Raw genomic sequence first — 10,333 nt, 5'->3', positions numbered from 1 at the left:
TGGTATAAAGATTAAGCTCAAGAGACGTTGTAAAAAAAAAAACAACTTACAACAAAATAACATAGGAAAATCGAGATTTGTCATCAAACGTAGATACGTACATCTTGTGACGTCACGCTTTGTGGTACCTCCCTCGAGGCCAATGATAGGGCTCGCAAGAGGAAAGATGCACCATAGAAAGCACCTCTCAAAAACGTTGGCGGCAACAGTCACGCAAGCAGAAGCATCGAATCACTTTCGTGAGTACCACGTGCTGCAGGAGAACATTAGCTGGGGCTGTGCTGAAGTATAAGTATTTAAGCGGACAACCGTCACTAATCATACAACGAGTGTCTTCCCACCAAAATACTATCGATATATCATCTGTCTTATATTTTCAGTGTTAGAAGATTTAACGTTATTAATATATTGGGTTAAGCAACGAGGCATTTAATGTTCCAAAACTCTTTTTTATATTAAAAGCAAGATATTTCAATAATAATTTCTATTTGGAGAATCATGGAGTATTTGCTGCATTGGAAATCCTTCCTCTTCTTAGCTTTGACACTCAGTACCAGCCCTCTTATCCAATGTAGACGAGTCCCGTGGTGGCACATCAAGATGGCCCAAAGCCAAGGGTATTATAATTTCATTTATTTACTATTTTAAGCTTCATTACCTAAATAGATTTAATTTTTGTTTCTTTGGAACTGAGAAAACGGAACCGGTATATTTTTCTCCTCTGTTCTAAAAATCATTGTTCCTAAAAGTATTTCAATAATTTGATATCATATTGAAAGTTATTGTTTGTAATTAGAAACTGACTTGATGTCGGAATTGGTTAAAATACACTTAGCATAAGGAGTAGTTGTTAGCGGATTTTTTTGTTTTTTCAGATATCCACTAATGAATTTAAAAAGCATGCCTACCAAGAAACATAAGGCTATAATACATTTTATGACGTACATCAAAATTGTAATTTCTTTATTTCTATCTTAGCTTTGTTATCTAACATAAATAACGAAATGCACAGAAAAGTCATTTTTTATTTACTTATTTGCCTGTAATTTGATACATTTATTATCTGTTTACTGAATGCATCGATTACTGATTTTATTATGATTTTAAATTAACGTTTCTAAAAAAACTCTAATTTATAGGGACATCGTCCTAAAAACTACCGTACAAATTTAGAACCTGGTAATACTGATTGTGGCCATCACGCTAATATGAAGTCAGTAAAGCCTAAAACACAAAGATGATGGTTTGAATTTTTTTCATGTAGCTTTCGGAAGTTATTTTGTTACAAGCAAATTCTATTATATACAAGCAGCTCTTCGGCATATATTTATTGTAAACGCTTAACATATTCCATAATACCGCTATGAATTTATTTTGTAAACACTAAAAGAGACTTTTTATTACACTACCTTTTCAACATATATTAACCCACGTGATCTTGACTACCCTTTTGTTAGATTTTAACTTTTGTAACACTGTGTTACAAACACAGTTTTAGTTAACACTAACATTATATGCTATCTCATTCAGAATACCATCCGCACTTTACAGCTTTATTGTACAATTCAACTTAAAGAATTTATAAGACACATACACATATGTACATAAACATGTTTACATTAACCTAAGTATTACTGCAATATAACTTAAGACATTTATTTCTAAACATAAATAATAAGTATCCGCTAATAATTACTTGGATAATTTATAAGACACATACACATATGTACATAACCATGTTTACATATGAATGTGTTTACATTAACCTAAGTATTACTGCAATATAATTTAAAATATTTATTTTTAAACATAAATAATAAGTATCCGCTAATAATTACTATGAATATTTATGTCACTTAATTCTGAATATTGTACTTAATTTGGTATTCATTGTAGTTGTGAAAAGTTTGAAATGTGCACAAATTGTAAACTAAACGCTTATACTTACTTATAAAATGAGATGCTTCAATAATTTTTCGTACATCTATAATCCATATCTTTTGCATTTTGAAAGACGTAAACACATAAATCAAAATTTTGACAAGGGCACTAGGTCAACCAAATCTTCACCTTTTGAACATAAATTAAAGCGTGAAGAACAATATTTATCAGTTGTTTGTAAATAAGGTTATTATTTTACAATTATGATATTAAGACTCAGTTTATCTTATGTCCACGAGGTGACAAATAGTTATTTTGTCAGGGTTGATGACTACGTCTTTACCATTTTTCTACAAGGGAAGAAACAAGCAAAATAGTAAGATTTTTGTAACCGTGAAAACTGCATATTGAGAGCTTTTGGGCGTATCACTAAGCTTCGAGAGATTGATATAGTATGAGAATTGACCATTCTAAGTGTAGGAACAACGCTAAGAGGTGTTTAAATAAGTGAAACTGATGGTAACGGAATTTATATAACTTACTTCCTGAATTACTCTAAACAATAAGATTATGTCACGACCTTGGTAGTTCGTTGGTGTCACTTAGCCACGTGATCGTATCAGAGGGGTTCTCATATACTTAGTATTCTGTGAAAGCTCAAGCGGCCTGTATGAATAATCTCTCTGCAAGCAATATCAGCGGGCTTAAAGGTCATTGGTGAAAAACATTCATGTCATGTTGAAGGATGAACAAAGTAATAGAAATATAATCTCAGCTCATAAAACGTTATTCAAAACCATCATCGCTGAACTAAGTGTGATGTTTGAAAATATGTTATCTTGAAGATGGCCAAGGTCTTGAAAGAATGATCCCACATACATATTCATGTTCAGTGGGTTAGTCGTGTATTTCAGCAAAGCACTTACTGCTGTTAAACTCGGGATCCTAATACTTTATCTTCACTCTCTTTTTTTAAGCAAAATTCCGAGAACGATGACAGGTTTACAGTGACATCTTGCTCTTTGAATGCATCAGCGAAAGAAAATAAGAACGATACTTACATGTAGTACCACGATATCGTAGTTCTATCACATTTTAAGACGTTCCAATGTAATGCTTCAACCGTAAGAAGACTTTCCGAGAACGATGACAGGTTTACAGTGACATCTTGCTCTTTGAATGCATCAGCGAAAGAAAATAAGAACGATACTTACATGTAGTACCACGATATCGTAGTTCTATCACATTTTAAGACGTTCCAATGTAATGCTTCAACCGCAAGAAGACTTTCCTTGCCATTGCTTCCCGTTTAGTACAGTTTATTTGTTAGTGGTACAGAAACTCATGTGATTTATGCTTATATTTATGGACTTTTTTTGTTGTTGCTTGAGTTTATAGTGATACGAGAAAATATTCTACAGATTGAATTAAATTTCATTAAAAGTTTCTTTTTCTTCGCGTCCTTGGTTTGTTTCTGCTGTTAGTTGCTCAAAACCTAAAGTCCAAGCGGTCAAGTGATGTTTCGATAACGAGTATATAACCGTCATTATTTTTCAGTTTTCATCGTTCACATTTCCATACGTTTAAGTTAAGATACATATTTTGTAATATACATTGAAATAAAAGGATTTCTCAGTAAAGCTTTATCTCTCGTGGATGCAACTGATTTTAGCATTATTTTGGATGCACCATTTGGGGCTTTAACTGGGATTCTAACATTTGAATTACGAATCCCGAAAAAATCGCTGTTTGACTTCTTTTAAACATCTTAAATATAAACGTTTTACTTTAATAATTTAGGAGTGCACGTTGGCTCTGTTGTAGAACTTTGGATTTCGAATCTGACGAGCTAGATTCTAATCCGTGCGATACCAAAATATATTACCACACTTTAAACTTTGGGTACATTATTAAGATGATAGTCAATCCCCTAACGTGGGTGGTATGGTACTGTTGACTGACTGTCTTCTCTCTTGTCAGTAGCTCAAAATTAGGGACGGGAGTAAATAGTAACTTTCCGATGAATACCAAAATTTATTATTAATTTAGCTAACACGTGGTTTATATGTCTGGCAATATTTAACGTTTCACCATCTTAAGTCCAGAGATTTAAAACTCATCACATAACACTACTCGGAAATTGTTATCTATACATGAAACGTTTAATGTGTAAAGAAAGTGATTGTTAATGATTTCCTGAAATTCTTTGGCATCTAAGAGAACAGGAATTGTCATAAGGGCTCTGTTTAGGGTATTTTTTACTTAACTTATACTTTGTCATCGCCTACAGAAATGTTTTCTTGTGACCACAACTAACAGACCTAGAAAATCAGAACCTCGTTTGCCCGTTACAAACAAATATGGAATATAATTATGTTAATATCATCTACTAAGCCCATAGTAACAAAGTGCACGAATATTTGTAACGCGACCATAATTTCTAGTTTAATTAAGGTCATGTTCTACAGTTGCACAGATGTTGATCTTAGTGTTCGGTTAATATGATACCATTCTCAGGATCTCAAGGTATCGAGTACCGAAATCAAAAAATCCAGTAAGTTCTGTCTTCGCACATACAGTTCGTTTAATGGTTACAATACAACTACATAATTGCTACATTCTAGCTCTTTCTTTCTTTTTCTTTTTTTTCGTTCTAGTTAATGAACCAGCACTTGACGACCCAAAACCAATTTCATTTATATTCGAATATTTCACCCATTGTTTAAGGTCATTAATCAATAATTTAAAAAAGCCACGTGAGGTTCTCATCAAATTAAATTTTAACCAGTAAAGATCTAGCCCATCACTTTGCCATCTGTAATTGGCTCACTGGTGTGCTTATGTTTTCATTTTCAAGATGGTGTATTTTTGAGCCATTCTACAACACATAACCACGCTGCGGTGTTTGCTAAAATCGAGATCAGTAAGTTCCTAGTAATTTTTTTTTGTTCCCCAGCCAGGAAATTAAGTAAAATTGCTTCAAGTTTCACAAAATAAGTACAAATGTAAAACACTGAAATAACTAACTCTCTACTGTTTCGTTAATGTGTATTTGAATTGTCACACAGGTGTTCATTAAGTTTGATAAGTTGAATAATATTTAACTTATTTATTCGACTTTAAGAAAGATAAAGATGTTTGATACATTTAACCTGAATGACACCTCGTGCAACACATGAACAAGCCAGCCAGTTCAGAGACTCAAGGGATCAGGTATAACTGTCTCTAAGTTTAAACTTCAGTTCAAAGGGAGGGCAATTACTCAGCAACACCCGCCATCTACACGACTACTCTTATTGAATAGCAGGATTTTTTGTCATTTTTATAAGGCTATCACAGCTGAAGATGATCTGTCAAACTATTTCAAAGACAATTCTAAAATCTAAAGTGTTCTCGTATAAATCATGTAACTTTAACTAAGTGACTAAGTACAGTGTGGTTTCAAATTTTGTATCGTTCACTAAGTTATACAGTTTAGTACCAAGAACAGACTATTCGACTATATAACTGGGTAAATTCGACGGCATATACAACCGTAAAAATCCAATTATGCTTTTATATACCACATTGACGCGAAACTAAATGGCATGTCTGATTCAGCATAAAATTATATTTGTGTTTAGAAATAACCACGTGTTCACAGGACGTTAGTTTTTAACTTATAAAGAACTATATTACTCCACCTTAGGTACTCTTACTCGTCTACTTAATATAACAAGTAGTTTCAAATTCTGTATTGTTCATGAATTATGTAGCTTAGTAGCTAGAACAGACTATGTAATTATATAACTGAGTAAATTCGAAGGCACCGTGATAAACCTATGTTACTACTACTACTACTACCATTTTAATTTGAAACTAATTTAAGCTCACTAAATGAAATTGTAATTTACAAGTAATGTATTATTATTAACTCCAATATCTTCAACTGGTGTCAAAACATAACTATTAATAATCATATTTTTAATGTTTTAAAACAAAAAATACTAAAATATAGATTCTCAGTCTATGTGAAATGAGACTATTACCACTAGATGGTTGAGTGTGTTATATTAAAACGATTTTGAATGAGCAAATCAACAAATCACGTAACAACCACGACCTATATAAAGTAGAAATGGCACGGTCTGTATCAGAACTACATTTTTTTTAATTGTTTGGCTTTTCGTACGCATTTGGATGCTACCGAAAATTGACCGCTTTTGAAAAAGGTACATAACAGCCCTTTCCGGCACAAAAATAGTCATGTACTCAGATCAGAAAGATGTGTCAGATTGCGAATTTATAACTCCCAATACGAGAATATCCCTTGGTTTAATGGAATTGGAAAACAAAGGAATATGGATCAACTTGGGACACCAGGACCATCTATCTAGAAAGAGACTTATAACAAGTCTGTCCCCAAGTCGAGGTAACCAAAATGCGGCGTTTTGTGACAGGTGAGAACCTAGGAACACAGAGCACAGTAACAGTAGCCGTCCACGTGCCCCAGAAAACACTAAGCAACATACTCAAGAAAGATCTCCATCTGCAAAAAGCGACATAAATCGCAGATACACATGTTGCCTCCGTGACATATTCATTCAACTGTCGCATATCTCAAGCAGCTGGAAAATAAAAATAGTATACTTATCATTCCATACAAAGACACACTGGTCACCTAACCGAACGCAATGCCTATTGATTTCTGTATGATCGGAATGTTGAGACGGACGCTGGTAACTCGGCGTCCTTGTACAATAAATGAATCGTGGAAAGTCTCAGGACGGAGAGGTATGCTTTGAATTATAACGATCTCACGACGGAGCCTTTTCTAATTGAAACTAAGCTGCAGAACTATTGTTAATATGCAAAGTCATCATCTAAGGCATGACCGTACGTGGTGACATGGACTGTAACGACGTGGGGAAATTCCTAAATCCTTTTAATGTAACTACTAACACCATATCTCGAACTGGTGTAAAACTTAGCTACTAACGATAATATCTTATATCGAGCTAAAACACAACTTCAGTCTTTAATCGGTGTAAAACAAAATAGTAAACATCACAGTCTTCAATCCATGTAAAACATAACTACTGACAACATCGTCTACAATTAGTGTGAATCATACTGCTAACATTACAATATTGAATTGATGTAGAACCTCAATTACTAACGCTAGCATCTTCAACATCTTAAATCGGTGTAAAATGAAACCATTAACTCCAGTGTAATTAATTGGTGTACGAAGTTCTAAATCCACACAAATGTCATAGTCCCTTCCTCCATCCTCATAATTTTAAATTTATTTTTAAGGTGTAAAATAGGACTGACAAGATCAATGACAAAAAGTCCGTATCTGTGCTAATATCCAAGTAGTATTTCATTGAAATTCATAGACAAACAATGGAATTTTTAAACCAATTTCAGGTCAATGAGGTCAACAAAAACAAAATGACGAATGTTTACATTCTTCCTTGAAAAAAGCGCTATTTTGTGTACAATTGTTTTTCATATTCAATACGATTATTGTAAAAATAATTTTGACATGTTTGACCCATCAAGCTATAAGATAACCTCATGTTGAATTTTACAGAATTATTTCTGAAAATGTAACAAAAAAGTGAATCTACCACCGCAAAATGTAAAAAGAAAGCTTGAATTTATTCTTCAGTTATCCACATGCCAGTTCCACAGTTTTGAATGTTCGAACTAGTTTTTAATTTAAAAAACATCTTCATGCAGTACTTCATAACAAACAAAATATCACAAGTAGAGGAGGGGTTGAAATACGGGAGTTAAAGGTCAAGAAACCTACGTGAAAAGAGTATATAGCAAAAGAATACAGTACTATAAATATAAGAGGTGAATTTGGACAATTTGAAAAGTGTTGGTGTCTGTGGTTTTGTTTTATTCTTGTTATATGGTCTATAATACACTTGTCTCGCTTTTATAATCTGAAATCGGTATCTAAACATCCATATTTCTCTATGTATTTCAACGAGATACTACTCAAATACTAACTATTGGTCGCTGATCCTGCTAGTCCTCCTATGATACATGTCACCATAGGAGGTTTTATTAGTTAATACAGCTGTAATGATTTAAAGATCGTGGGCTTAATTTACTCCATACTTACTGATTTGGAGATTGACGTTGATGTAAGGGTAGTTCGACTTCATGATAGGTGGCAGGATGTTTCATTAGTGAAAATCCAATTAGGCTTTTATCTAGCATATTGACACGAAAATAAACGGCATGTCTGATTCAGCACAAAACAATATTTGTGGTTAAATATAACCACGTGATTCACAGGACGTTAGTTTCTAACTTATAAAGAACTATATTACACCACCTTAGGTACTCTTACTCTTCTTCTTAATATTACAAGTGATTGAAAGTTTTCAGGAATATGTTGAATTAATGTCTTTGTAAAGAATTAAATATTACATGTGAATGAATGGAAGAATGAAAGCGACGGAAACGTTTCGACATATTCACGTTGATTCATCTATGAGGGAGAGAGGCGTGTCAATTAACTTGATTCAACCCTTTAATTAATTCCAGAATGATAAAAAGGAAGTAATGCAGTAGTGTCATGGCCAGCGATGAATAATTTATCAAATTGTACATTGACTGGCCACTTTATTAGAGCCACATACACTCATTTACAGAACACGCCATTCATTTACATATACAAAAATGAACTAATCTTATAAGGTCTCAGGTACTGCTTAAGTCCTATAAATGTAGGGATGTAGTCATGCCACGGTTAGTATGCTTGCAAGACAATGGATAAGAACATCCACTCTAAGTATCTATTTTAATATAAGTATAAGGTCTCAGGTACTGCTTAAGTCCTATAAATGTAGGGATGTAGTCATGCCACGGTTAGTATGCTTGCAAGACAATGGATAAGAACATCCACTCTAAGTATCTATTTTAACGTCATGTGTTATTTTAATATCCCCTCTTTCACTTACATTTTCAAAGGGTGCCACTAGTAAGAACTAATCGTTCGTAACAGAGAGAGTATAAAAGCGATCGGATTTAATTGTCAAGTGATATGGTCATCAAATCAGGATTTAGTTAATTCTGAATGCCAAGGACATTACAAGAAGTGCCATATGGAAGACAACAAACAGCCTGATAAATGTAAATAGAAAAGCGAGGTTCCAGTGAGAGCCTAGAGCGCAAACTGTGCACAATAAATTAATGGAAACTTGTGATGAGAAGTGATGAGGGTCATTTTACTCTTTCCTATACTGATATGAGAGAAAATGTGTGAATTTTACTCTTTCCTGTACTCATATGTGATAAAACGTAGGAAGATAATCACGTGAAACACGTGGCTTTAATTATGTGATTTGGACTCTAGAAACAGCTGGAGATGAAATAATTGTGTAAGAAACGTTATATTCGCAAGACTTGGGTATTTCTATTACTTTAAAAGGGAGAATAACATTAGCATCATATATGAACGCTTTTATCAATCGTGGCTGTTTCACAATGCTGCATTTACACCCCGATGGAAACTGATCCTTCCAACATAAAGATTCACTGTTGGGTATTATTTTCATTAGAGTTTGCTAAGTGCCATCAAAGGAGTCAACAAAAGTAATCCCTAAAATTTTGTAATTATGTATCTCGTTACAAAGTCACTGAAATTCTTAGTTTGTACACAAATTTAATACCTAAAGATATCGTGTCTGATAATAATCCCTTTAGCTTTATTAACTTGATTTGAAGATTTTTCGTGGTTACGCCATTCTCGCTAATATGCAAGACCAGTTATATTATAAAATTAGAGATGATCGTACTGTATAACAGGTGACTCAAAGAAAGATTATACTGTATAACAGGTGACTCAAAGAAAGATTATACTGTATAACAGATGACTCAAAGAAAGATTATACTGTATAACAGGTGACTCAAAGAAAGATTATACTGTATAAACACAACTGTAACTTACTAGATGTTATTGGTGCAATCAGAGAAACTTTTATAATCAGTAGCGTAACAAAGTTCAGAAAAAACCTGGAGCAAGATTTTCCTGTAGATCCTTATCCAGAAGGTCTTTTTCTTCTTTCTTTTTGTATTATTGATGATGTATTATTTTTGGCTCATTATTCGTGTGTATTCGAAACAAAATATTTTGTTTTAGAGAGAGGCTTCAAGAGAGGAATTGATAAGTTGCTCAATAAATATTGAATTATGAGAAATTATGAGTGAAAATAAACAATAATGTAATAATATATCAACCACATTATCTCTACTATATCAACCACATTATATCTACTATATCAACCACGTTATATCTACTATATCAACCACATTATATCTACTATATCAACCACGTTATATCTGCTATATCAACCACATTATATCTACTATATCAACCACATTATATCTACTATATCAACCACGTTATATCTACTATATCAACCACTTTATATCTACTATATCAAAC

The 10,333-nt window shown here is 33.2% G+C and overlaps 1 protein-coding gene across 1 annotated transcript in view; it reads left to right on the top strand.

The window, feature by feature from the left end:
* Nucleotides 1-219: 219 nt before the first annotated feature.
* The window catches only part of LOC106458520 (transforming growth factor-beta-induced protein ig-h3-like), a 46,176-nt gene continuing 36,062 nt past the window's right edge, over nucleotides 220-10,333 (top strand). Inside the window, exon 1 of the mRNA XM_013918043.2 lies at nucleotides 220-617. Coding sequence (XP_013773497.2) covers nucleotides 499-617 — 119 coding nt within the window. The 5' untranslated portion in view covers nucleotides 220-498. The remainder of the gene's footprint in view (nucleotides 618-10,333) is intronic.

Source organism: Limulus polyphemus, unplaced genomic scaffold (genome assembly GCF_000517525.1).
Source record: "Limulus polyphemus unplaced genomic scaffold, Limulus_polyphemus-2.1.2 Scaffold23, whole genome shotgun sequence".
In the NCBI taxonomy this organism is placed as follows: Eukaryota; Metazoa; Arthropoda; class Merostomata; order Xiphosura; family Limulidae; genus Limulus; species Limulus polyphemus.
The sequence above is the reverse complement of the archived record's forward strand: the minus strand, read 5'-3'. Positions and strand labels throughout refer to the sequence as shown.